Source organism: Haemaphysalis longicornis, unplaced genomic scaffold (assembly GCF_048455015.1).
Source record: "Haemaphysalis longicornis isolate Haplotype H1 unplaced genomic scaffold, Haemaphysalis longicornis Haplotype H1 scaffold_9, whole genome shotgun sequence".
Taxonomy (NCBI): Eukaryota; Metazoa; Arthropoda; class Arachnida; order Ixodida; family Ixodidae; genus Haemaphysalis; species Haemaphysalis longicornis.
The window spans coordinates 56,797,499-56,825,416 of record NW_027526460.1 but is presented as its reverse complement, the minus strand read 5'-3'; the positions used below and the strand labels follow the sequence as shown (position 1 = coordinate 56,825,416).

The window sequence follows — 27,918 nt, the reverse complement described above, 5'->3', positions numbered from 1 at the left end:
TTCTCCCCCCTCCCTCTCTTTCTCTACGCTGGAGAAATTGAATAGCTTTCTGGAGCAGTTTAGCCCAAGCGGTGCTGGCTGGGCGCTGAAGGCCGCTTGAACGAGTTGTCGCCTTGCGGGCATCGAAAGTATCGCGCAGCGGCGGCCGAAGCGATAGCCTTAGCGCCATCGAGGCGACCTAATGGCGGCCTCGCGCACGTGCTGGTGGTAGTGATGCAATCTCTGCCGTTCGCGCGTTTTGCGGGCGTCTCGCCGAACGAGAAAATCCGCGCGTTTCTGGCGCGCGGGAACCTGACGCTGTGCAGGTTTAGGTTGGGCCAACCGGCTGTCGTTGTTTACAAGGCTGTATTTCCGACATGTTCCCGTGGAGACGCTCGCTTGACTTTTCAGGTGAGAGCCGCAGAAAACTTCCGTCGTATTTGTGTTTGTGCCCGTAGAGCGATTCTAGCTCGTGTTACCGCGGTCGTCGGAGCGTTGATAGCGACGTTACACACGCACAGACGACGCTGCAATGCAAGTCGGGGTTGCGGGAAGTGGTCGCAGCGAACGACGCGATCTTGGCCTTGACTGCGCAAGGCGTGTGGACCGTACCACTAACCGATATGAGGTAAGTCAGCCGCGGACGGAGTTCCACGACCAGGCGTTGCGGCGCAGCGCAGTCGTTGCGACACAGCGCCGGGCAAGAAATAGCTCTCGCCCGATTGGCCGACCGCCTGCTGTGTGTTGACATTGCTGCTGCTGTAGCGGCCACCGCGCGTGCCTGGCGTGCTGAGGCTCTCCCCCCCTTTCTTTTTCTTGCGACCCTGAGTTCATTGTTTCAGCGTTCAGGCAGGTCACACAAAAAGAAAGAAACCTGCGAGTGTGCAGGTTAGAACGAGGCTTGAATCAGCACGGGGCTTCTCGTTTCAGATATGTGACCTTGGATCAAGTTGTCAAGCGCCGACTTGCACTCGGGGCGCTGGAAATGTGCCGTGTTGTTCCTGACAGTGAGCTAACGCTGACGGGGAAATTTTGGCTTTGCAAATGTTCGCCCGGAACGCGCAGCCTGGCAGGTCTCTCAATCCGAAAGTTGGATCGTAGGGACGGGTTGTCATCTGACGAGGATTTGGGGTGAAAGGCTTTATGGAAAGTAAATAAAGCAGGACAGTGTCAAACCGGAGCAGTGCCTAATCCTGGGTCTTTCCTTTCAATAAGAGATTTTAAAAACGAGCCCGAGCAGAGCGCGAGGTCGCTGCTTTACCCGAAAGCCGGCTTCATCGCCTAGCACTAGCACCACGCGGTAAACACCCTTCTCCCGCCCGCGTTGCCGTGTGGGCACAAAAAACGGCACCGGCGTCATTTTCTTACGGCGTCATTTTCTTTTTTTTTTTTTGCAGTTAAGTTGCCATTTTTTTTAACCCCACGCTTCAGCTTTTATGTGACACTATTTGCCAGCAGGTGTAGCTTAAGGGTGTTTTTTAATGGTGATGTTTAATCCCCGACTACCTAAACCTGGATTTCAGCCAATGTTGAATTGGACATGAAAGCATAAAGTTGGAGGAAAAGAAATACTTTTTGCCTGGCTCAGTAAATATATTTTTTTGCATCATCACGGCCAGAGGTCATTAGATGCATTTAGTCTTGTCTAACCCCTATCCCTTTCCTCATCTCGAGCCCAACAGTGTACCAGCTCAGTGGCATAGAAATATGCCTTACCAATTCGGCTTGCAATATATGTATATATATAGCGAATCAGAATAAGAAATGAAGGGCTCGTTGAAAATAAGACAGAAATAATAGTTGGCAGTCAAGAAAACCTTGGAAAGCAAAGGGGAGGATGTGGTAAGTCATTGAAACAAATAAAGAATTTGGAAAGAAAGTGGAGAAAAAATGCCCGCCAGGTGGGATCCGAACCCACGACCTCCAGAATACCGGTCCCCGGAAAGAAGGTCCCCTTCACCCCAAGAAGTCCTAATGGTGCTGGCTACCACCACAGGAAACAAAAATACCTCAACATAAATACCCCAGAAAGTGGAGGGCAAAATCGCCCCGCCAGTAGTGTAGTGGTTATCGCACCAGACCGGTATTCTGGAGGTCATGGGTTCGGATCCCACCTGGCGGGCATTTTTCTTTCTCCACTTTCTTTCTTTCTTTCCAAATTCTTTATCTGTTTCAATGACTTACAACATCCTCCCGTTTGCTTTCCGAGGTTTTCTTGACTGCCAACTATTATTTCTATATATATATATATATCCCCACATTAGGACGGAGGCACTATTGTTGCACTTGCACAACCCCCAAAATAAACTTCTGGCTACGCCACCATACCCGCTAGAAAATAAAGCTTCTCTCTTTTTCTCTAGCAAATGTTTATATTCAACGGTGCAGTTCACTGGGAGTTTCATAGATGGAAAGCATTGAAAGAAAGCATTTAAATTCAATAACTTTACTTCAGTCAGTATATCGGAACGAACCCACTGCGGTAGCTCAGTGGCTAAAGCGTTGTGCTGCTGAGCACGAGAACACGGGCTTGATTCCCGGCCGCGGCGGCCGCTTTTCTGATGGAGGCAAAGAGCAAAAACACCCGTGTGTGCAAGATTTCGGCGCACATTAAGGATCCCCAGGTGGTCAAAATTAATCCGGAGCCCTCCACTACAGCGCGCCTCATTGCCTGCGTTGCGTCGGAGCGTTAAACTCTACAATGAATTAATTAAATACCAGAACGAGTAAGCAGTTTTTACAAGAGAAAAAGGTTTTGCGTTTTGATCAGACCAGTGCAATACACTGTGCTGGAAATCAGGGCTTGGTGCGGCAGTTATCGCTGAATCTAATCTACCAATGAGCGCTGCTACGTGGAAATTGACCGCGATCCAAGGTTATTATGGGAATTCTACTGGCCACTACAATCACCATGAAAAGAAAAAAAAAGTGAGGACAATTTCAAAATTCGTACACTAATAAATGTTGACAATGACTCATAGGTGACTCAGAAGAAGCAAAAAATGTCTTCATTTTTTAAATAAAGGACTTTAGTTGGTATAAAATACCTTTAGCAGTACCCAGCCCATCTTCAAATTTGTGGATGTCTTAGCACATATCTAAAAAACAAGCAAAAAAAAAAACCCATACCAATTTGAAGTCCTGTAAATTGAGCCTAGGCTTTACACTGCTTCCAAAATGGAAATCATAACTTGCTTGTGGGGTTTTCTGTACAGCTGGTGCCACAAGAAAAATCCATCATCGCTTGTGGATTTCGCTGCAATTTTAAAGATCAACCCAAACAAACATGCATTGCTCCCCCAGACCCTTACGACACACTGACGTATGATATGTACAAATGCGCTGAGATTGGCCGAAATTAACGGGACCTTAGATGTCAAAGGTCATCTGCTCTACGGCGCTGGCTCAACTGCGCAGGCACCGAACTGGCTCACACACTCAGGGATGACCAAAAACAAATTTAATCTTCCCGCCACGTGCTCTAAAGGCCAGCTTGTTTTCTTGCCTGCTGACTTGAAAAGTTCGCTGTTAACGCAGTCGAGAGCTTTTTCTGGGAAAGGTCGAATGGCAATGCCTTCGAAGCAAAATACGCACAAGAAGTGGAGAGAAGTTCACGACCTAACAGAAACTCTCACTGTGGTTGCTAGGGGTGTTCAGAAGTGTTCTCTCAAAAAGTCCCCTCCTGGCTCGTGGAGCGAGTCAAAATTAGCTTATTATATGTTCTGCTTTTTAGTGATGAATTGCCTGTATTGTAGTTCTTAACCCATTGTTGCATTTGTGAACAGTGGGAGAGCACAATGCCCTTGTCAGTATTTGGGGCTGGACGGCACTGGTTCCAAGAAAGTGGCCGTGTTGCGCGACTCCTTTCGCTGTTATGCAAGTGGAGCTGTAGGTTGTTGTGCACCAGTTTTAATGGCCCCAAGCTGTCGTGGAGGCGAATGATTCATACCGGTTTTTAGGATCTGCAAGTGTATGAAGTGACAGAAGTTCAGGCCATTGCTCGGTCGGTTTTTAAGGTCTGCTACTGTCAAGGAACAGCTGCCCCAGGCGCATACAAACTCGCATTTGGAATGTACTCGTGGGGGAGGGGGGAGGGGGGGGGGATTGGCTAAGAATGTATAGGTTTATCAGTTGTCGGGCGCAACTGGAGGGCCATCCAGTGTTAAAAGAGAAATCGGGAAACAGCAAAAATGCTAACTATTTCCAGATAGATCTAAACTATATCTTGCCAATGAGAAGAAGAAACCGTCCTTGTTACCTCAAACCTGATGGAACTTCAGGGCTAGAAAGCGAACCACTGTGTAGACTTTTCTCAATGTGCGTCCTCCTGCCTTTGTTCTTGTGAGAGAGAACAACTCCCTTCCAGCCTTCTAGAAAATAAAATACTCGCTAAGCTGCTGTTGCCTGCCATCTTCACCGTAGAAAGCTGGCTCCCATTTGTGTGATCTCAGTCATCTTATCTAGTGATAAAACTCCGCACTTTTGTGTGCGATATGTTTGGTTGGTAACCCACTACAGTGGCTAAAGGGTTGGGTTGCTGAGCCCAAGGACGCGGGTTTGATTCCCAGCCACGGCGGGTGCTTTTCAGATGGAGGTGAAAAACAAAATTGCCCGTGTGGTGAGATTTCAGTGCATGTTGAAGATCCCCAAGTGGTCTGGAACCCTCCACTACGGAGCGCCTCATAGCTTCTGTGCGTAAAACCTGCAAAAAAAAAAAAAGGTTTTTTAGTTTGGTTGGTAGCAGGAATGTAGCCAGGGGGCGTGTTTCGGTGTCAGAACTCCCCTTGAAAATTTCTACACACAGTGCATTTCCCCCTCTTTGACCTATTTTTCATTTTGACCTATTTTTCATCTGCACTGCTCACACACCGCATCGGTATGTTAGGAAGAAAATAAAATATGCATAAGAAAATGAAATTAAATGATGTTAGCGTGCAGGAAATCTTTCCCTTTAGGTGTTTTTCCCCCGACGGCATATAACACCCCCCGAAAAATATTTTTGGCTACGCCACTGGTTGGTCGAATTAGGGGAGCCCGGCAAACATTGGGGTGTGAGCCATGCCCTTGTGCATCATTGAATAAAGCTGTTAATGACAACTGTAGCGCTGGAGAGTTCCTTGCTGGGCCATGTGCGGCCTGCCATCTGCCCTGGGGGAGTCTTGCGACTGCTTACGCCACGGGACCAGCTTCGTGGGAAGTGCTCCTCGACGGACGAGGCCCTCCCATCTGCCGCCTCGCCTCTGCTACAGGGCAGCTCCACTCCTTCCCGGACGCACGGCCAGTGCTACGCTGCGTCCAACTCCTGCAAGGCCAGCAGACCCCAAGGTTTGTGTCTAGGGAAGTGCCGACAAATTTGGGGAAAGGGGGCGTTCACCCCTTGACGGAAAAATTTATACACGAATGTACACAGTTTTGAGCAAGTGGGACAGTGCAGTTTGTTTAGTGGACATGAGACTACCTTGAGAGAGAGGGAGAGTAATTTTTAATGAATGGAAAGAAAACGCAGAAAGGTCGGCCTGATCAGGCGAGTTCTGGCCTGCTACTCTGTGTGAGGGAGGGGGAAGGGGGAAAAAAGCATAGAGAGAGGGTGACGGGTAGGAATATTGTGAGATGAAGGACGGGGGGTACAACTAGGTACAAAAAATAAACAAGGCATATACTGTGTGCAGTTTGATTCAGTACTTCACCACGGCTCGGTGGCTAAGGCGTTGCACTGCTGAGGACACGGGTTCCATTCCTGGCCACAGCGGCCGCTTTTCTGGTGGAGGCGAAAATCAAAAACGGCCGTGTGCAAGAGATTCCGGTGCACGTTAAAGATCCCTAGGTGGTCAAAATTAATCCGGAGCCCTCCACTACTACGTGCCTCATCGCCTGCATTGTGTCGGCGTGTTAAACCCTACAATCAGTTGATAAGTACTTCGCCACAACAGAGCCTGAACAACAACCTTGCTGTCAAGCTGCTGCTTTTCAAAAAGCTGGCACTGCCTTGGATACCCCGTTTGAACACTGTGGGTCTCGCCAGTGTCCCAGCAAGATGCCCAGGCCGCTAAATGAGCTTCTGGACATAAATAAGGCCTCCTGGACAGGGATTTATACACACCCCCCTAACACCCCCCAACACCCCCCCAGAAGGACTTCGACACCCCCGAAAAAGATTCCAGAACCACAAGCACCCTGCCGAGGGATTTATACAACACCCCCCCAAACATCCCACCGACACCCTCCCAAAATCGAAATTCTGCATAAACCCCCTGCTCTTGGATAGCCCAGCTCTTGGTTCGGAAAACGTAGTTTTGAAACAAGCATGACAAGTTCTGTTTGTCCTCAGCCGCTTTGTAGACCACTCGTAAATGCGAATAAGATTGTGTCGGCGAGCTGCAAAATGCATACACCATGTTATCTTATTCGTGACCTTCATTTGTATAATAGAACTACATACGTGGCTGGGGAGTGTTGCAGGTCAAACCCTGTTACCAACGAACATGGACCGAATGGCTTGTGGCTTGAGAACAACAATGTACGTCGGTCGTTTGATAAGTGTGGCAAATTAGTGCTACTAGATGACACCAGCAGGCTGTGCATGCAGTTGAAAGCTGAGTTAGATGAAATTCATGGAGGCAGTGCGCCAGTGCTGAAGACTGTGTTTATTTATTACACATGAACTTACTGCTTGTTACATATAATGAATGTTCATGTGGCCAGACAACAGGGAAAGTTGAGGCATGCACCAGACATCCAGTTGAGGTCAGAACAGGAAGCATGGAGGGAAAAATTAATAGATTCATAGGGGACAGTGCTCCGGAGAAAGGAACCACTTTTTTCTTGCCTATGAATGTGATGGCCTCTGTTCTTGGGGACAGATGAAAATTGGTTACTTACGGACTGGCAAAACAATAATAGGCAGGTGTTAAGTTACGCCTCTGCGTGAAAGAACAGCTTAAAAAAGAACAAAAAGAAAGGGAGAAACAGCCCAAACTGGCACAGAAAGAAAAGAGGCTTTTTCACCAGCACGACACGACGTCCCACCAATCAACTGTCTCGATGACAAAATTGCATGAATTTGACCTTCAACTCGCTCTCCTTATTCAACGTATTCTGTGGAGTTATCCCCGTTTCATTTCTAGCAAACAAAATTGGCTTGGCCAGTGAGAATATTTGTTCTACTTTTTCGTTACTGCCATCAATGTGTGTTTCACAGCACTTGCCACTCCCTACTTTTGTAACAGGATTTGAAAAAAAAAAAGGAAGCTGGATGGAGCATCCTCAGTAGAGGCTGTGTTTGAAAATAAAGTGAGTCGTTTTCAGAAAAAGAAGTCTCTTATACCATATTTATATAAAAAAAAAAAAACCTGTATCTAACATGTTTCAGACAATCCCCTGTCCTCCTGTGCCACAGTTAGCCAAAGCTGAATGATGTGGTTGGAGCTGTGAGTCTGTGCTGGTCATATTCACCGTTTGTCCCTTGTTCATTTGAACCGCTTTCCAAGTGAATTTTGCCGGCTGTTTCAGCTCTTTTTCTTTTTTGGCCAAATAAGTTAGAAGCCCCACTGAACGTGGTTCTACAAAGGCCAACAAAGCTCTGTCTGGGCATAAGGTTTAAGCATTGATTAGTTTGTAGATTAGGCAAACTTTTAATACAACTTCTTTGACAGTTTTATTGATTTCCTTTCGGCATCTTTGTTGCAGCGAAAGCCACACAGCAGGCGGGAGCCTCCAATTTCCGTCGGAGGCCTTCTCTCAACTGCTGGGTTTGAGACCGGCTGACGTGTCCGGGCCGTGGCCAGATGCAGACGGACCAAACGCCTGTGGGCTCCTCATGGGTTTCCCAGATGGCCGAGTCTTTGGTGTGTTGCTTCATCCTGGGAGAACCCACGAACGCTGCAAAGCCCACCTTGTCTGTGACCTGGGCCAACCAGTGGCGGCCATCTCTTGCTGGCAACCCGGATTGCCTGAGAACAAAGGTTGGTGGGATGTAGCAAAGCGTTTTCTTCATACTTGAGCATGGGCCTATTAAGCAGCTGTATTGTGCTGACACTGGCTCGATAGCCAGGCTGTATAGCAAGAACGCAGTCATTATGGTAGTAAGACTCCGAGGGAGCAGTCAAGCAAGGCAGCAAGCGAGTTGATAGGCAAGCAAGAGAGCCTGCAGACGTGCAAGTGGTTGAGCGAACGATTGTGTGACGAAGCGGGAATCGTGAGTGGCGCATAAGAAAGCATGCCAGTGAGCGAGCAAGCAAGGCTGCTAGTGAGCAAGCGAGTGAGCGAAAGGGTGGAGACATGCATGAGTGCATTGTCAGCTTCGCAAAGATCTGAGTAAAAGGGCAACTAGGTGCCTGTACCAACAGTTCTGCTCTGAAACTGATGAAGAAGAAAAAAATTGCGAGGTGGTGATGTCATGTAATGCGAAATGGAAACAGAGATTTGGCAAGGGCGTCATTTTATATCTCTGCCATTTGCTAGTACTTGCAACAAGTCTCATTGAAAACACAAGCAGTCATGCACGGCACAAACAGAACCAAATGAGTTCTTGAATGCAATGGTGCCTAAAATTCGTCTTGGCACTGCTGGTTTGGATGCACACGGCAATGTTCTGCGCTACTCTTATGAACATACATCAGTGGGTCGGTGTGGTAACGCCTTTTCACCGTAGCACACACCTTCAATCTGTTTTTGCAGATTTCTTGACACCTTTCACGTCTGCAAGCATATCAGTGTTCTGTGTAAGCCTCTTTTTGCTTGGTTGTCTTCTTTGGTCACCCCGTTGTGCGGTGCAGTTTCAGTGAAGAGTCGTGAGAGCTGACTCCTTCCACCACAAAAATGAGTGCCATCTGCAGTAGAAAGCAGGCGAGGGTTTCACTGAAAGGACAGCATGTGGCATTGTCCCTAAGGAGGGTACCGTGACCAAACACCGGCTGCCGTGGCAGCATATGCCCTTTAAAAGGCACTCTAACGAGTAGATGGGAAAGAGCGTGCTCTTTCACTCTATTCCACATAGCAGCTGTGAGAATCAGCACAGCGGGTGTTTGGTCACACCATCTTAGTCGCAGCAAACACCAAGTTAATAGCTGCTCTGTAAAGTCACACTGTCGTGCTTGCCCCCAGGAGCTGTGGCTGTGATGCACTGTTCAAACCCGAAGTCGTGTTGTGGTGTTGATTTCCAGCCACAGAGGTTGTATTCTTGATGGAGGCAAAGCTTGACAATGTTTGTGTGTAGGCCAGATTGCACGTTAGTGAATTCTCCCAGGTGGTCCAAAATAGCCAACCACAGTGTTCTTCATAGCTCGAACACAGCTTTGTGCGCGTCGAGCCCCAACTTGAACTGCTTGATGATTGCCATCAGCAATCATCAGCAATCATCAGCAATTGGCCCCGTGCCTTTTGCCTATTTGCAGTGCCCTTACACTCTATGTAACTACTTACGCCTGGTGAAATAGTTTAGCACCATGAAAAAAAAGCCTGCAATTGACACATGCTTTTTTATTGGACCCTGAACTGATGCTGGCTATGGGTCCAAATGGTGTTTTGCTTATGTTCCATAGTGCGACAAAGAATAAAAAATGGATTGGTTGGTTGATTGGTTGGAACATCTCACTTTGCCGTCAACCTGGTATGATGCTCTGTGGTGCTCGTGCCTTACTATTCTCTTTCATCTACGTTCTACCGTTCCTGTGTTGCCCCCCTGGCAGAGTGGGAGCTGCTGGTGCTGGGCAGCCGGTGCAAAGTGCTGAGCAGCCACCGGGGATCCTGGCTGGAGGCCTGGGCCCCCTCCGTCCTGGAGGAGCCCCAGGAGCTCTGCTGCACCCAGGGGCCCGTCGTCCACTGGCTCCACGAGGGCGTCCCCTGGGAGGCACGCCTGGCCATCGAGCGGGGCTCGGGGGCGCAGGATCCCCCATCGCTGCACATCCAGGCAGGCCCCCTGCCGATCGGCAGGGCCCTGTCCATCCAGTGCCTCAGCTCCCCAGGTACTGGGCGTGGCGTAAAGTGTGACTTAAAACTGGGGCTGAAGGTCAACCACCCAGCGAATAGATGCTAAACAGGGGCTTTCCTCTGTCTATTTCATTCTGTTCACTCCGCCTTATTAATTTATGCGTTGTGGGCAGAGTCGTGGCTTGTGTGGTGACCGCCAGCCTGGGTATGACCATTTTTCGTTGGTGACCGATTGGAGCGAATGGGATAACATGGGAAGAAAAAAAAAGGAAAGAATCTGACCAGAACCATACCCTGCTGTCCCGTCTGTTTGTCCACAGAACGCATGTAACTCATTTGCTCACTTGTGGCCTTGCTCACTGAAGGGACGCAATATCGCTTCGGTCATGGAGCAGGCAGTTCCCGATACATCGAAATACTTAAGCTGTGCCCAAAGGAAGGAGTGATGTTAACTTCCCCTCTCATTGGGAGTTCACCAAACATGGTGCCAACACAGCTATTGTTCCACGGCCCAGCACGCAGGTTGCTTGCATTTCAAGCCCTGGGAGGTGCAGTGTAAAAATGTCTGGTAATACATAGTTGGGGAACTGTCCTCCTCCCCTCCTTGTGCAGTGCTATCGGAGCTGTGGCCCCAGCGCAGTGGTGACGCGCAGCTGGGCCGGGATGCTGGCCTGCTGATCCTGGACGGGTGCGGGGGTGTGCGGCTGGTCTCCCCCCTGCCTGCCAGCCAGCTTTCCCTCAAGGGCCTCCGTCCCCACCCGGTCATTCAGGCCCGCAACGACCTGCTCGTTGTCCAGGCAGCCCTGCAGCAACTGCGACGAGTGCGCCACAACGGTGGGGGCCTGTTGCGCGTGTGCTATACACTGTGGCAATTAATAAATTGAGACTTGCAGTATTTTCAACTTTCAGGCTGGCAAGAGCACAGATAGATAAGATAGAGTAGTAGATAAGCTTGACATTATTAAAATTTCAATCCAGAGTTGGCCTTTAAGCATTTAAAAGTACTCCCAGTCTAAAGCACAATACCACAAAAGTCTCATGCTTAGTTGGATCTGGCAATTAAAAGGCAGAAAGCCTTGTTCTGAACATTTTTAAATAAATAAATAAATGGTCATCTTCAAGATTCAGTCTTTTTTTATATAAGCTTACAAAATCATTCAAAGCATGTACGTTTCTTCATTTTTTATTAAGTGGCTACCTTTCAAGTTATTTGCACGTCCACCCCCTCTTCCCCCTGAGGCTGGCCATAATATTTAGCTCCTTTCACAAAAAAAAAAAAGCATTACTGCATATGCAGGTATGTGAGTGAGGGAACTAACTGACCACATTTGTTTTGTAAGGTATGAGGTAGACACAACGAAAAAACAATTTCACTAGCTCTGACGTGATAAGCAATTCATTGCATTGAAAGGTTACACCATCTTTTACAGTAGAGCTGTAAGTGCTGCTATCCTGGCACAATCTTTCATGTCCATTATCTGCATAGACAAGGAAAGTTCCTAATGTGAATAGCAAAATGAGGATGTAGTAGGTTGCAATCATACATTGCTCAAATGAGCAAAGAAAGAGAGAGAGCTCATAAATGCAGCTCCACAGAGTCACCATACCAGCTTCGCTGGCCAATCGTGCGAGAGGGTCTGTTTTTTTCTGTGGCCTACCATTAAAGAATGACTTTAATTAGCATTGACACTCGAGCGTGAAGGTGTTGCAGTGTTGGTTGAGGACAGAATGTTGTGTCATTTCAGCCCTGCCAGTTACGGTTGAGAGAAGTGTTGAAGACGGGCGCCTGGTTACAACATTTCCGGATGCGTCATCGGCACCGAACTGGATCCATGCTGTGGGCTTCGACGTTGGCGACCGCACCATTTGCTACTCGGTCGTGGGCCCACCATCAGGTAACTGAGACCCATGGGCGTTTCTTGGCTGATGGGCATGTGAAATTGCCACAGGGCACCAGTATAACTGCAGCGTAGCTACTTGGCAAAGGTGTGGTAATATTTGGAACTTTAAAGTTTGATTCAGCTTTGGTATAAATAGCGCTATTCAAAATACTTAAAAAAATGTTTAAAGTCTTCAGTTCTCAAATAGCATTATTTAATACTGAAATGAATCGATTATTGTATTATTCATTTCATCATTTCAGTATCCGAAAGTTCCGAATACTATTCGCACGTTTTGAAGTTTGAAAATGCAAATCAATGAACTGTATCAATGAATTGTATCACTGAACCTGTATGAATGAAATTATGCCTTGTTGAAAATGAGACGGGCCACACTAAAATTGCATGCAAGATATGTCCTTTGTAATGTCCTTTGTAGTGATGAGGCAGCGGATGTATCGCACCTTGAGCACTTATGACCACATGAAAAATGCACCGGCTTCCCACGGTAGCGCCGACAGGTTTACACTCATTGTGCCGTCTGCGTGTGGCTGGAGAGCAATAGGGCCTTTTGAGCGCCTCTTATCTCACTGGAACTGGGCCAACTCCGCTCTCGTGCCTCTCCTCTCACCTCCTGATAATGGCGACGTGGCTCCGGTCAACACACTCTAGATAAGAAAGCGTAGCTGCATATTGCCACAGTCCCCGATTTCCTCATGAAATTATGTGCAAAGCTTATCTTTTTGAAACCTGAAATGTCCCTTTTTTGTATGTAGGACATCAGGAAGAACCAATTATCTAGGTTTGCGCTCTTCAACACCGAGATAAAGCTCTCGTGACAAGAAGGCGTTGACACTGCAGCACTGCCGAAGCCAGTTTGCTGACCACGCACATTTATTATCGCGCACTTCCGCTGATTCGAGTCTCACCACTTATTATACTCTTATATTAGACGGGAGATGTCCGGAGGGAAGCCTACATCTAAGATTTTGGGACATAGGGTACATGTGTAAAAAATGCAACTCTTGTGTTGTATGAGCAGAGGCTTGCATACTGAGTTTGACACCACCACGTCATTGAGGCATGCCTGCGAGGTTTTATTGATCAGTCAAATTTTTCATGCCCTATTGCCCTGCCCATATGAGTTTTATTTTTAGAACTTACCTTGTAAAGGTGGCACTTATGTATTTCTGTATTACTTTTATCATAAGTGATATACGGCTGTATGGTCACAATAGCTACACTTGCGTATTTTTTTTTTTTTCGTGAGTTGATAACTTTGGCTGAATGGTCGGAATAGCTACACCCTGGATACACTGATACAATTGTAGTTGAGGTCACCGCACGAGATAAAGGCTGCCTCCACTCTGCATAAAATACAATATCGGCAAACTAGAAGCAGTTCGATGGCTTCTTTGTCTTTGTTCTGTGACAGAAAATTCTGCAAAGGCATTTAAACTAGCCTTTTTTCTTTTACGAGCTTGGTACTGAAGCATACTCACTATCTGAGCAGTTCAGCCCCACGTAGGTTGGAGTAATCGCCAATGAATGGGAATTCTTTGGTGCATTGTTCAAGGCACCAGTGGTGGAATAGACCAGGGTGGCAATAAACAACAGCCATCGTTGGGCGAGTTTCTCTTATTCCTTTCACATTTAAGATCAGTAAACGTTTATTAGTACTCTTCTGCGGCGAGGAAAGCTTTTGGCTTTCTAGCCGATAGTACCGTGGGATTTCTGCACATGGGGGGGGGGGTCAGTGGGTGTCTATCATTCTTGGTATGTTCTGTGCGTCCATTGTTGGGTACAGATGCGTGTTCAGGGCCCCAGAAAAGCATCCTACTGGAGGATTTTAGATGGTGACCCAGAAGGGATTTGGCTACAGTAACATGCATACACTCAACTCTGTCTTCTTTGAAAGGAATTGCATGAAAGAACTGTTGTTTTACGAAGTTTTGGCTGATGGCTCTGTGTCATTGAATGAAGTAAATAGCCAGTGTTCTGGAAGAAACCAAAGCGAAACAGAAAGCTGTATTTTTGCCAGTGTTCTAGAAGAAACCAAAGTGAAACAGAAAGCTGTATTTTTCGCAGTGTGTAAGAGTGGCTGCGGCCTCTCGATCTTTTTTTTACCCCCGAGAGTCCGTGCCTGAGGAACGTTCAATGCGTGCAGGTGGACGACCCTTGCGGATTCATGCCGAGTGTGAGAGTGCTGCAGTGGCCACGGCGGCGTTGGTGCTGCCCTCTAGGGAGGCCACTGGGAATCCCGCGGTGGCCTTTCTCAAGTCAGCCGTGGTGCCGTCGCAAACCTGCACTGACAAGGGTCCCCCACAGAAGACAGCAGTGCTGAGCATGGCCAGCCACTTGGCCCCCACTGGCTTTGGTGAGTGGCCACGCTGTCTGCTGTAAAGGGCCCTGGCTAGACATTGGTCACAAAGTGCCTCGTAGTCGACTGCCTAGTATTTTATGTGAATGTAATGCTGTGTACATTTCACCTCCATCAGATACAGGGGCCACAGCCAGGGAAGAAAGCTGCGACTTACTGCTTCAAAGTCGCTAAACCCTTTAACCAATGAAGTTTATGTTTACCAAGAAACCTGGTCATCGTTCCATGAAGCCTGTCTCAGTTGAAGTTTTTGCAACCATGCCTAATACTAAAATTCGTTGGAGTGAATACTTGCCCGTCAATTCATTTATTTTGCAGATTTCATCATTCATTCTGAATGTAGTCTAATGCTGCACAACATTATCAGCACGGTCTTTACAAACAGCACATTGGTCACATAGGTTGGGTTTTTTTTCTTTGTTGTTATTGCTTACCCCCGCCCAGTATGCTGGAAAGCAGCTGCATTACTACCATCAGCTCTCGGCTGTTTAGTCCTGATCTGCTGAGTAAACAAGAGTCAAGCAAAGCTGGGCTTTGAGAGCAATCACAGAGCAATCACAGTGTTGATGGTTTGGTCTCACAAGAGCTTTACTTTGAAAACACACACGCATTGAGCTGGAGAAGTGGTGTTTCGAACGCAGGACATGAATCAATCGGTCCCTTTTCTTGACACCTGCAGGAGCTGCAAAGCGCTTGTCTGAACGCTTGGGACTCCAGGCGTGGCCTGCACATCTGGAGTCCGCTGGGCATGGGGTCCTGTCCTTGGAGTTGGAGCTTCCTGGTGGCCATTGTTGGCCGGCACTGAGAGCAGAGGCGCTGCTGCGAATGCTGGTGAGATTACTTTTTAAAAGTAAAGGCATCACTCATTTGCAGCTCCCGATAGCTCTATAGCACATTGTTTTTTTTTTTCTTTGATACTTTACTGTATGAAAAACGGCGAGTGTAATAACCACCTTGGCCAAAGGAATCGCACATCTTGTACGGACGCAAGAACCTGAAAGATGTTAAGAAATGTGTTTCACCTGGCAAGGGATCACTCAAGTGTTTGCAGAAAAATAAATTTTGTAAATTCGAGAGACACGAAAATCTTCAGTAAACACGACTTTATTCCCTACAAAAAAAAAAAAAAAAAGTTGCTTATTTCGCCTTTCATGCATTGTACGTAAAGGCATCACTCACTTGTAGCTTATGGTGGCGTTTCAGCACCTTTTTTTTTTTTTTTTTAAACAAACTCTCTTACATTTTATTTGGATGGAGTGCACAGCTCAGTGATGTAAAACATTTATAAAACGCAAAACGTTGGAATTTATAACTTTCCAATTGATCTTTACTTCTTTGTCCTTGTAAAACAATGTTAGATGGTCAGTCTCATTCCTTAGATATCCACAAATTCCTTAATTAAGGTTTCGATTTCCAGTGGGTGAATATTTTGTTTGTAAAATCACAAAATTTGTAAAGTTGGGTTTCAAGTGTCTGTAGCTTGTTACACACCAAACCATGCACATTTTCCGTTTCTTGCACAACGAAGAATTTTTAGAGGTGGCAGGTTAATGCACGGGGATTGCAGACATTACAGAGCTTGTTTTCTTCCTCTGAATGTGGAGTAAGCACGAGCGTCTTTGGTTGCCGATAGCAATCTGTCGTACTCTGTGCCCCCTCCCCCACCCCCAGGATGTCCTGAGGGACCACGAGGAGAGCAGAGTTGTTCCCGACGTCCAAGTGGGTGAGCGCCTCGAGACGGCCTGCCGGGAGTTGGAACGGCTGCTCTCCAAGGGCCAGGCGCTGGCGGCGTACACCGAGTGGAGGTCCCGCTTGGGAGCCGCGCTGCCCCTGGCCTGAAGAATCACCCAGTGCAAGGTGTGATCCCACTCGCTGGAGGCCCAGGCTTCTTGGCACGATCATTCAGCACCCGTCGAAGAAAACCATCCATCGCACCAGAAGCTTCGCTCAGATGGAAATTTTTTGAACAGAATTTTGTGCCACTGGTTCAAGATTTAGTTAAAAGGGGAAAGAAGAAAGTGCTGGTAGTGTTTTTTTGTCTCCCCTGTAACCCCCCTCCCGTTTGGTTTTTCCTGGTTGTCTCTCTGCCACTCTATGGTGTTGCTTGTAGGTTCATTGTAGAAAGCGTGAATTCACGGTGACATGCATTGGTGGCTTTTCCCAAAAATTTTTTGCATGTGATGCCTGAAATTTGACTTTCAGTTATTGAAAATTGTGAAACTCGCTGCTGCATTTTGGTCATCCAATGCATAGATCTCTCAAATTAAAGTATGCACCAGCTTTTGAGCTACAGGCCCAAAACCAAGGTGGCCTGCTTACTCCACCATCCCGCCTTTAAAGCAGAGAGCTAGTTTCGCATCTAATGTTGTGCGGCAAGAAAAAGACAATATTTGGTGTGGCGCCTCCCGTTCTTCCCTTCCACCCATTCACGATGCTTTCTTTGTCAGGGCCAACTTGCAACAGGTGTACAATGCTTCTCAACCTGCTGTGCTGCTATTTCGTGCTCCAGGCTGAAAGAAAAATGGGAACCTATAGACGCTCAAGCAAGCACGAAGCTGAACTTCAGCAGTTGCCGACAAAACTTGGTTTATTATTTCATTACAGAAGTTTATTTTGCTCCCCCCCAGATTCAGTGCATGTGCCATCAGGCATGTTTGATAAGCTTAATCATGTTTAACACAGGCTTGGCATCCTTCTGTATGTGCCTGACAAGACACGCAAAAAAAAAAAATATAATGGCTAGATCCCAAAAATATCTCTGCGGCCAGTACCTTGCTTTGAGCTGAGAACGAGTCTTATAGCTAGGCACGTACCATTCTTTGCACGTAGGCTAGCAAAAATGTTGAGTCCGCTTCTCATACACAGCGACAGTGATTGTGTTAGCATCGTAAGTATATAGGTGGTATTCATTGAAAAGTTTCGCCGTCAATTTCTTCGCTTGGCAACACTGGAAATGGCCATGGACATGGTGCGGCTCGTGCCACTGCGCCCGCACACCAGGGGAAAAAAGAGAGAGAGAGAGAGAGAGAGAGAGAGAGAGAGAGAGAGAGAGAGAGAGAGAGAGAGAGAGAGAGAGAGAGAGAGAGAGAGAGAGAGAGAGAGAGAGCCCTTCGGCGTGCGTCGTCTGCTCCATTTCAACCCGATTCTCAACGGTGGTGTCAACAGAGATGTTATTAATTGCACTCACAATCGAGTCGAGGCATTACTTTGCATTCGGTGGGGCAGAGTTTTGAACGTCCGACACAAATCACGTGCTTAGCACGGACAAGTACATACCGCCATCCCACGGAGCCCGATGTTACAAGTAATGGCACATTCGCATAGTTGCCTGCGTGCGTGCTTCGCCGGTGAATACAAGCCATACTTCGGTACAACTTAAGAACGACAACGGAAGTTGCCCCAACTCATCACCACAGCTGGCTGTTCCTATGCATGGTGCAGAGTGCACTACTGCGAGTATTTTGAACGTGACGTAGGTCGTTTCTATGATTTTTTGAACTTGAAAAACTAGGTAAGAAAAAAAAGAGGAAAATGTCGCGCATCTAAGCGCTATCTCCTTACATTGCAGGTCCATTGCTTCAGCAGAGCAATACACTGCGCGAGCTACTGCCCGAGTATAGTCAAGGCCAGCAATGCCGCCGTGAGAACTCGAACTGAGTGCACTGCCACAGCTGTGCTCACATTGTGGGAAAATTTGACGGGTATTTTTTGCAAAGTATTAGTTTGTCTGTCATGCAGGATTACTGGCGGTAGGCTGCAGCCGAAATTATCGGTTGTCCACGGCACAACTGAAGTGGCTGATATTGTACTGGCCGGCACCGAACCCGCAGTCACCGATCACAGAGGAAACAGTGGTGGAGGTTTTGCACATAAGCAGCGACACTGCGCTGCGACGAATACAATTAATAATGCCCAAGTCCTTCGAGTCTTGTTGCTGCTGAGATGGCAGAAGGGGAGCTTCCCTCGAGGCCGGCTAGTTGTACGCACCGTGCGGGGTGCTTATAGAAAAACCCTGCAGGAAATAGTCTTCGAGGCATGGGATGATGTCCTCCCGCTCTTCTCTCTTTTTCAACAGGGCAACTCCAGCCTCTCCCTGAGGGTCTTGCGCACTGGCACGTGCTCGCTCAGGGCGGCTGGGTCGGTCAGCACCGCGACCGGCAACTGCAAGAGGAGACGGAGCAGTCCGGGTTGGCGTGCATATGCTTGTACAAACCTGGCGCAACATGTTTGTCAGAGCATGCAGGTTGCAGTGAAATGGTCGTAGCTTAAAGGAGCCATGAAGACAAAGTACAAGTTGGGTTTATTAGAAAGACTGTTTAGTCCCGATAACAATGATACCAATATCATCACAATCTTCGAACAAATAACGGAGATAGGAAAGAAAACGTGTGAAGCAGTCGCGATCCCCTAGCCAATTTCCTGCAACTTTTCTATGACGTCACGGAACCTTGTTTGTGCGATTGGCGGCCGCCTAACTGACCTGTCGCGACGACACATGACTGGACGTCTGTAATGGGGCCTCTAGTTCCATTCGACCGCATCACTTGAATGCTAACGTGCAGTTAACGCACTGAAAATTATATTTTATTGTCGGCCCGTATGACGTCATTCTTGCTCATAACATGTCACTGTGGCGCAAAATTTGAAAGTTTTTAAATACTTCTTGCTTTTTTTTCGTTAAGAAAACATCTTTTGTGGCTGTAATGGAGCTGAGTGAGATACTGAATCCTAGTTCTTTCAAAATAAACGAAGTTGTATTTTCTCTTCATGGCTCCTTTAAAACGTGCAAATGCCAAAGCCTGGCTGAGTTCTGTCTACGACCTACACTAGTGGTTGCAGCTCAGTGCAAGTTCTGTCCGTCGCGAAATGCTCAAAATTTACGACATTGCTCAGGTGACCCGCGAAGAACATTTCTTCAACCGTTGTTCTGCCAAAAATAAAATATTTTTTCACTGTTCACGACTAGGCTGACTGCTGCAGATGGTGTCAACAAGGTGCATTCGAGGTGAATGCACTATTAGCAGATCTGCAAATTATTTGTAAACGTAGTGTGCTGACAATCAAAGCCAGGAATGCAGTTATGCATGTGCGTCTGCCTTATCGAAAATGTTTCATCTCGGGTTCTTTCTCTGCTCAAGTAGTCCTTGGCAGGCTGTTAACTCTTTCACGACGGCGCCATAGGCAATCGGAAGCCGGCGTCCGATGATTTCAAATCTCCCGCAAAATCTGAAACCCGTGCTCCACAGACAACTATCGCCATCTGGTGTGTTCATTGGCAACTTCTCTTTCAATTTCGGTTTCGTTTGTTTATGTGTCTCGTGTGGTGGCGGTGTAGCAAGAGAAATTTGAACCGAAGGTAGAGGGGAGCAGGAGAAAAAATGGCGTCGGGTTCGCGCCGCTTCCCACACTGTCGGACTGCTGTAGCAAGCACTTTGGCAGCTCCTGCTGTCGATTTTTCTGATTCCAGCAGCAGTGAGGGGTCAAGCAATGATGTGGAATCTTCAAATTTCAGTTCGGACGACGAAGCTCCGCTTCAGGTGCCTCGCACTTCAACAAGCGCTGGCAGGTAATTTCGTTGTGACTCCGCACTGTATTTATAAACAAAACGTGCTTCTTATCTGACGACTGCGGTTTTGATTGTGTGTTTAGGGTCTCGACAACGTACGGCCAGGATATTTTGCCAAATGCAGCGCGCCATATCGCACTATTACTTTCAAGATAACCTGGCGCTCGTGTCAGATTAGCGCTGCAGGGTTCAGGTGCGACGCTTCTTGAGAGCGCTGGATTTTTTTTCTGGTTTTTTACCACCGAACTGATAAGGATCTTGTTCGAGAACACAAAAGGGTATACTTGGATGTGCATTTTACAGAGACTCACTCACACTTGAGTGCCTTCGCGGCATGGTACAGCCGTTAGTTCCGCTAGGTTGACGGGCCCTCAAAAATGGAAAATGTGGTGTACACTGTTGCTTTATGTATTGAATCATAGCCAAGGAACGTAGAAACAATTTGTATATCTTAAAATTCCTGAAATAATTTTTAGTCTCGGCAGAGTCCCTTAATACCGTTCTGGTCACGAAACTTCTCCGTCACTCTATGGGAGAGCTTGATATGGTGCCAAGAACGGCCGCTGCGCGGCGCAAGCTGTCTTAGGGGGGCCATCGCCCCGCTGCGCCCGGCGGAACGCACTGGCAGCGGCGGCAGCCCGAAGGCGTTGTGTGGTGACAGCTCGCGGCATTCCTTCCACCAAAGTTTCTGCATCAGCGTCACGCGAACTTCAAGTGCAAGTGCACCGCTTTCAAGGTGGACGGCATGAAAATTCGAATGAACAATGCCTAAGACGTGTTGTGTGACGGCCTGCAGCTCCGGATACCGAAGCAACAAGGAAAAGGCGTCACTCTTCTGTTTCCCAAGTAGCGCCGAACTTCGAGAGAAATGGAAGAGGGCTATACCGCGGTCGGAAACTGGCGGTTTCAACTTTGAAAGTAAGAACGTTCGGGTTTGCGAAAAGCATTTTGATGCTAGCGACGTTGCAAGAACCGACGAGCACATCGTGAACGGGGTGGTCGTGTCGCTTCAGCGAGAGAGACCGAGGCTTCGGACGGATGCCGTTCCAAGGATTTTTGACGGGCTTGACTATATCGGCTTGACTGGGTCCCATCCCTCCTTACAAGGCAGTAAGCTAGGGCAGAGTGCAGCTGTTAATGAAATGAAATACACATTGTACAGTAGAGTAACAGATTGTGTAACATTACTGGAAACAGCTGTAATAGTTTCTAGTGCTTTTCTTCTCCAAAGTGTTGTTCTCGGTGTATTTTGTGTAAATAAATCATGTTTTCCAACTTTCTCCTCATTACATGCACCTGATGTGAATCTCCCATTCATAAGTACACACCTGAGTACTAAGCGGCGTATCATTAGCGCCAAATTTAAGATTTATTGCATGCTTTAGATCATAACCGCCCTTCCCGCCCAGCATCCAAAAAATAAAAACAAACGTATGATGTGGTGCCTAGGTAGTGGCAGACTCTGGTAGAGGCAAAGGCGGCCGAGCAGATAGCACTGGCATCAAAAGGAATTTCCAGATTAGGCTGCTGTACTTCCCTTCCCGAAGAAATCATGGGTTGTCAGCCGGTAATTACTAATGCTCTAAACAGTAAACACCAGGAAATGTCAAACGGTGGGTGTCCCGTGTAAACTGCGTGGAAAAAAGTGATGAATCAAATCTTAGGCACGTGAAACTCGTGTTTAGAGCGGTCGCGAAAGCGCTCAGAATCGGAAGTCCCCGCGGCAAAAAAGCGATCGGCGCTAACAAACGTGTGTCGAAAACAACTGCGCATTAGGGTGTAAACTCAATTGAAAGGTCTGGAATAAAACTTCTGGCTCGACCATTCACTTCATTTGAATACTTGGGTAGCAGCGCGCGAAAGGCGAGCCGGATATAAACCAATGTGATTGCTCCTGTACTACCCAGTCGTGTTTCATTCCGTTCACCTTCCTCCCCCTATTTGCGGCACTACCAGAATAGAAAGCTCACCTACCGCATAAACATAATCGCCCTTTGGCCAGGCGCTAATATAAACACGTTGTCGAGCAGATCTAGCAGTAGCTGCTCGCATCGGGAGCATGAGCATCGTCTTAAACGCTTGCGAGCTAAAGCTCGCAAGTACCGCTTCGAGTCATCGTAAGTATGCATGTAATTGGGCTATTAGACAATTATTAACACAATGCGTTATCGCGCGGTGTGAGAACACTTTAAATGTGCTGCTGTTTATAAGGTGGGCCCGCCCTCCCAAGTAAACTACGCGTGCGTTCCAAAGTAAACAGCTCTCATTCGTCGTCGACACTGGATCCCGTTTCGACTTTTTTACCTGGTGGCATTGATGCGTTCAGAGACGTTTAAGAAAAGGTAACAGGAAGAACAGCCGCGCACATAATCGCGTCGAAACGTCGGCAGCAGTGCGCATACAAGCACAGCACTGGCGGCTGCTTGTGGCCCCCCTACGACGGGTGGCGCCCGCTAGCGAGAGATTTTGTCCCTATATCAACCTTCGGGCGGAGTTTCGTGACCAGAAAAGCATTGAAGGACTCTGGTCTCGGTAAAATTGCCGATTTGTGTTTTTCGTATACTTTTCTTGGGGGCTTTTTTCTGATTACTTGACGAATAAACTAAGTAATTGTACCTTTAACAAAACTGCTGCTTTGTGTTTGGAAGAGCAATCCATAAGCTACAATTTCATGCATAGCAAGGCTAAGTGTGTCCAGTAGCTCAAGAGAAAAAAAACATTTTGTGGAAGCACTCAAAATCGGCCGTTTTTTTCGCCGTAACGAAAGAGTTACGTGAATTGAACCACTTGAAGATCTGTACATGGATTGTGTACTGAAGTCTCTATACTACACGGATCTCCATTCTTCGCCTCAATAAGATGAACAGCTGGCAGGGATGGAATTGAACCTACGACCTTGCGCTCAGCAATACAGCACCTTATCCACAGCAGGGTAAGTGCACGGAAAACCTCAATAAGATGAACAGCTGGCAGGGATGGAATTGAACCTACGACCTTGTGCTCAGCAATACAGCACCTTATCCACAGCAGGGTAAGTGCACGGAAAACATGTCAGATTTACGCACGGCTGTAAGGAAGCTCGACACGCCATGCTCGCTGTTTGACTTAGAGGAACTTGTGCTAAAGAGTTACTTGGCTTTGAATGCTTTGAGAACAGTGCAGCACTCACGTCCAGCTTTGACGCCTCGCACTCTCGGCTGGTGTATTCCCGCAAGACGTAGTTCCAGCCTGCCTGCAAGTTCCAACAGGGTTTGCGGCTCAGGCACACAGCACTCGTGAGAAATGCACAACAAACGTATCGTACCTCGTGGTAGAAGCGAGTGTCGTTAATGCGGATGAGGACGTTGTCGATCCGCAGGAAGTAGCGTAGCAGCACAAAGAAGTTGTTCTTCATGATACGCTGCAAGAAAGAACCACACCCAGCGTCAGTCTGTATTTTTTGGAATGCAAGGACCACGCACTAAATCCACTGATCATCTGAGTCTGTGGTAACGACATTTGGATTCCTCACATTTCTTTTATGACATCCCAAACCTCAGTTACTATCAAGGTCTGTGGTTCACAATCAGTTTCTGGCCACTTTTACGATGCACATGGTTCCATTGGTGGTGGTCTAAGGGTGACATAAGGGGTTCATGGTATGGCACCCAATAAATCCAAGTGCCCCGAGTAATTTATTGCATGCCTCCAAATACTAAGAAAATTAGCTGCTGTGTCCATCTGGAAGGCATTGGAATGCAAACAGCAACCAATTTATGATGCACAATAAATTTTCGGCTCCAATCTACAGTACTGGCTCTGCTAATGCAAAAGGTGGCACAACAGGTAGTGAGATCATTACCACTGCAGTCAAAGAGATCTATACAATTGTGCCACAATAAACAGGGCGCTGCAGCAACAAAAGTTGCACGTGGAGTGGACCATTATAAAACGATGCTATGAAGGTCTCACAACATGGACCAATTACTGCAGCTGTTCTTTGTATCCCCTTCTGCTAACGGATGTCTGTGCAGAGCTGGCTAAATGTTGCCACGTCCTCAACAGTCCTTGCACACAAGCAAAAACACCTTGCCCTGCACAAATTGAGGCTCGCGCAGTATGGGCACTGTCTCAAATGTCACACTGTTGTGCAAAGACAAACAAGCAAGAAAAGACAAAGCGGGAAGGACTCACCATCTTGACACTGCACTGGGCCACGCCGTGGTCGGCAAGCTCATCCTCGTAGAGGCAGATGTCCTGGTAGAAAACAATCTGCTCTCGCTTCTTGAGCTTCTCCATGTCAATGCGCTCTTCCGTCTCTTTCGCCTTGAAGAGAAAAGGCACTACTGTCACAGCCAGTCTCACTCCCCTCTTTTGTTGGAAAGGGCGCAGCAGCAGTAGCTTCTGAGCAAAGTTGGCGCTAACTATGAACAAACTTGCTCGTATTCCTGTTAGAGCTGTGCAGGTTGCCACAGGCCAACCATCGCATAGCATTTCACAGCTCAATGCATGCCACAGAGGCGATGACGCTGTGTTGGATATATGTAACTCTAGACATACCACAAGTGGCAGGTACTCATACACAAAGAGGAAGAATTGTGCCGTCTCTTCCTCGTGGGTCCTGTACCAACACTCTATATTAAAGGGACAGACAACCGATTTTTGTTGAGTATATTCTCTCTATCCCAAATGAAAGGACATCTTTTAAAGCTCCTTAACGAGAAACGGTTTTGCTGATAACACCCTAGAACTTTTTAAACCGAAATTTTTAGATCTACGAGCCGCGTGTGTCCTCCTAAAAATAATGCAAGCAATCATGACATACAGTAGCGCGGCAACATACTTTGGTCTGTATGTGAGATGAAAAGCGATATTTAAAAAAAATTGTCCCCAGCCAAAAAAAATGTCAACCGCAGGCTTTCTTGATCCTTTATGCGTTTTTTCAATACACTAGTCTATTTTGCGCGAAAGTGCCATCTGTTTGGATGGATGATAGGTAGGATCTAACTTCACATTGTGGAGGTTCGAAGTTCGATTCTAGCGTCCTTTTCTTTTTTATTAAGCTGCCATTGGCGTATTTAGAAACTGAAATCAAATATTTTGGCAGCACACACACCCCTGACTCAAAACCCCTGACTCAGGCAAAATCGTCAAAGCTCCTTCACTGGGTCTGTTTACTGAACGCTGCCGTTGAGTCTGGGCATGGAGGCTCAGTTAGCCACACTGAGAGCGACCCAGCGGTGGCGGGCGGTGTCTCAAAATTTTTTACAATAATGTTTAAAAATACATATACAATTTAAGCTTATACAAACACTTGTGTTAAAAGGTTTCCAATAAGTGAATAACCGTTTCGGCAGTTATAGTAGCTGCTAGGTTTGCAGGTCACGTGCCGGGACACATATTGCAGTGACAAGTTTCTACACTACGAATCGCCACCCTTCCCGTTTCAGAAAGTTTGGTGCCAAATTAAATATATTTCCGCCAATTTGTTTACAAATTGCTTGTGGTTACCGGGCTATATACAATGCTGGCTTTCATATGAGCTAGAGAAATTATACGCGACAAAAATCGGTGTTCCGTCCCTTGAACAACCTTGCTTCTGCAAGCATGTCAGATTAGCGGGTGAGAGCTGGCGCGACTGGCCACCTGCGGGTCACGCATTGTCTACACAATTGGCAAACTAACAAGTTTCAGGCTGAAACGTACCACAATGACTTGGTCCTTGCCAAAGAGGGTGCCCTTGTAGTCTGTGGTAAAAGTCCAGTCAAAATGTACTTGGTCATCCTTGGGAAAGTCGGAAAGGGGGCTGGGGGCAACAATGCGAAACGAATGATCAGTAAACGCAAACCATTTCTGAAGTAGGAGATGCGCAAGTTAACCACACTGGTTTAAGCAGACGTGAAAGTGCGCCTCATTAATACGAAGGGAAGTACTTGGAAATGCCACAAAAAAAAAAAAAGCCTAGAATGGTGGTGGTCTTCAATTAACTCGCATGAAATTTGCTGCACCTGAGAGGAAAATTTGAAATCTAGAGATTTGTGCCCGAGGACTCGTAAGTAATGCCCTCATACTAAAATAAATAAATATATGTTGAAAATATTAAAATTTTGAGAAGCTTACCTAATTTGCCATTGAGCCTCTAAATACCCGTAGCTAATTTAGTGGCTCCATTTCCATACATCATAAATTGCTTGCCCATCAGTTCCTTTAGAGCAAAATTTCAGCTCACAAGGCACTGGCATACGTTGTGTGATGCTGGGTAGAGCACTTAAAAAACAACATGCAAATTCTTAAATGAACTGCTGCTTACTAACCACTGCAGTACTTCCTTGATCCTACTGTCTTACCTGGCCGTCAAGTACATCACTATGGCTACACAAAATGGAACCAACACCCACAGCACAACCAAAACTTCCGAAACATCACTATAAAACCTTGCCCTATATGCATAAAACCAACGCCAATCAGAAGATGCCATCCTATATGAAATTATGAAGGCCCTATGGCATTTTGTTTTCCGTGATTTTTTTTTTTTTGTACACTGTGAATTGGCTTCGGCAAGTCTCATGAGCCAGCTCGTCAGATAACAGGCACAAAATCAGCACCAAGATGAAACAAGGTATCGGGGTGGTCACAAAATGCAAGATTGAGAGTGTGCTTGCATTGAAAAACGATAAAGAATGCATTGTGCATTACCTGAACAAGAAAAAAAAAAAAAAAAGAATGCTGTATACGCTTTCTTCAAGAAAAGCTTACGGTTTCTCTGCTGGCACAGGAAGTTCAAATGCATCAATAACCTGCAATGTGGTCAACAAATTTTGACTCTCCCACCCCAAAAACAGTTGAGACAGGGTGAAGATGAATGCTTGACAAGACTGGGCGGACAAGGTTGTCTGGTTTTGTTCAGCACCCACAAAAGCAATACAAAACGGGTCTGCAACTGTGGAGGGGCTCTTCTCGTCGTGCCACTTGTGAGGGCCGCAGTGCAAAGCTTGGTGGGAGCCTTACCGAGCTTCACGCCATGCCTGCGCAGCAGCCACCTTGGGGATGTAGTTCTCGCTGCTCAGGCAGCGCAGGGCATCGAGGCAGGTGAATTCGATGCCGAACCCACCGGTGTGCTCCAGCCGCAGAATGTTGCTGGCAAAGGTCATGTCGGGGTGGGTGGGCAGCTTCAGCTCCTCCACGAACCTGCGGGGGGGAGGGAATCGCTTAGACTCTTCTCAGCAACACCACCACCAAAAAGCTGGATTTAGAAGCAGTTGGAGGCAAGCACTACAAGTTAGAAGTTCACGTTTGTGTAACAACAGTGTATCTCAGTGCATGATGGTTTTGTGGCTCGGTTTCAAGGTTGTTTGTGAAAAACAGTCGTCTATCGAAAATTTAGGCTAGCATGGGCTGTTAGACCAAGTGGAGAGTGGTGATTTGCACTTAACAAACAAATGCCATCCTCGTACCACAATTTAGCTTTGACTGCCTTCTTGGATACGTCGAACAAATTAGGAGGAAACAGACTAGACAGGTTAATGCAGTGTCTCACTGGCCTTCGGTCTTTGACGTTTGTGCGGCCCGCCCCCTTTAGATTGCGATAGAACGTGCTGCCACAATTTCAAAGGGCAAGTAAGCGTAGTTAACGTGTATAAAGCACGTTTTGGCTTACCTGCAGAAAAGGCACAGATTTCGATTTTCACCGGTCCCGTCGGACGGGGCCTTTTCACAAACACTCGGCGTGGGGCACTGCGACTGCAGAATGTGGCTGGAACGGGCAGTCACTTTCCACGGACCGAAAGAGAAGTGTTCTTCAGTGCCACCGCACATGTTTTTCGCCACCGACGTCGCCAGGCTGACTTTTGCACCAAAATCTAAACACGGTCACAAGGCATCACGACAGACATTTAAGGAAAGTTCTCACATTTGAGCGTTCAGTAGTTGTCACAGGTTCCGGCACCGCGTATGAGCGTACGAGCAACACAAGGAAATTCGCGCTTTTCTTAAAGATAACCCGACTTCTACAGTTAAACCTGCATATTACCAAGCTGGTGAATAAGTGTGACGAGGTTATGAGCTGTGGAAAACATTTCCTATCAATTTATTGGAAAGATGAGGTCTATTCTAGCTGACGACAATCAAAAAAGGAGCCTCACTCCAGCCGACATTTATTTTTGGGATTGGATCGTGATTGGACCTTATTCCGACTTTTGTTGGCTTTG

General features: G+C 47.1%; 2 protein-coding genes across 2 annotated transcripts; one reads left to right on the top strand and one right to left on the bottom strand.

Annotated features, from left to right (window-relative positions):
• Positions 1 to 42: 42 nt before the first annotated feature.
• On the top strand, positions 43 to 18,376 carry LOC144151869 (uncharacterized). The gene is made up of 11 exons (XM_077683028.1): positions 43 to 390; positions 501 to 607; positions 5,083 to 5,304; positions 7,666 to 7,940; positions 9,666 to 9,941; positions 10,519 to 10,740; positions 11,652 to 11,801; positions 13,954 to 14,163; positions 14,846 to 14,997; positions 15,838 to 16,023; positions 18,242 to 18,376. The coding sequence occupies exons 1-10, from the start codon at positions 214 to 216 to the stop codon at positions 16,003 to 16,005; spliced, it is 1,959 nt and encodes a 652-aa protein (XP_077539154.1). The 5' UTR covers positions 43 to 213; the 3' UTR covers positions 16,006 to 16,023; positions 18,242 to 18,376.
• LOC144151881 (TIP41-like protein) lies at positions 18,040 to 27,872 on the bottom strand. Its single transcript, XM_077683041.1, has 7 exons — positions 27,369 to 27,872; positions 26,720 to 26,899; positions 25,418 to 25,517; positions 23,906 to 24,037; positions 23,037 to 23,132; positions 22,902 to 22,964; positions 18,040 to 18,327 (listed from the first exon to the last, which is right to left on the bottom strand). The coding sequence occupies exons 1-7, from the start codon at positions 27,524 to 27,526 to the stop codon at positions 18,235 to 18,237; spliced, it is 822 nt and encodes a 273-aa protein (XP_077539167.1). The 5' UTR covers positions 27,527 to 27,872; the 3' UTR covers positions 18,040 to 18,234.
• Positions 27,873 to 27,918: the final 46 nt, after the last annotated feature.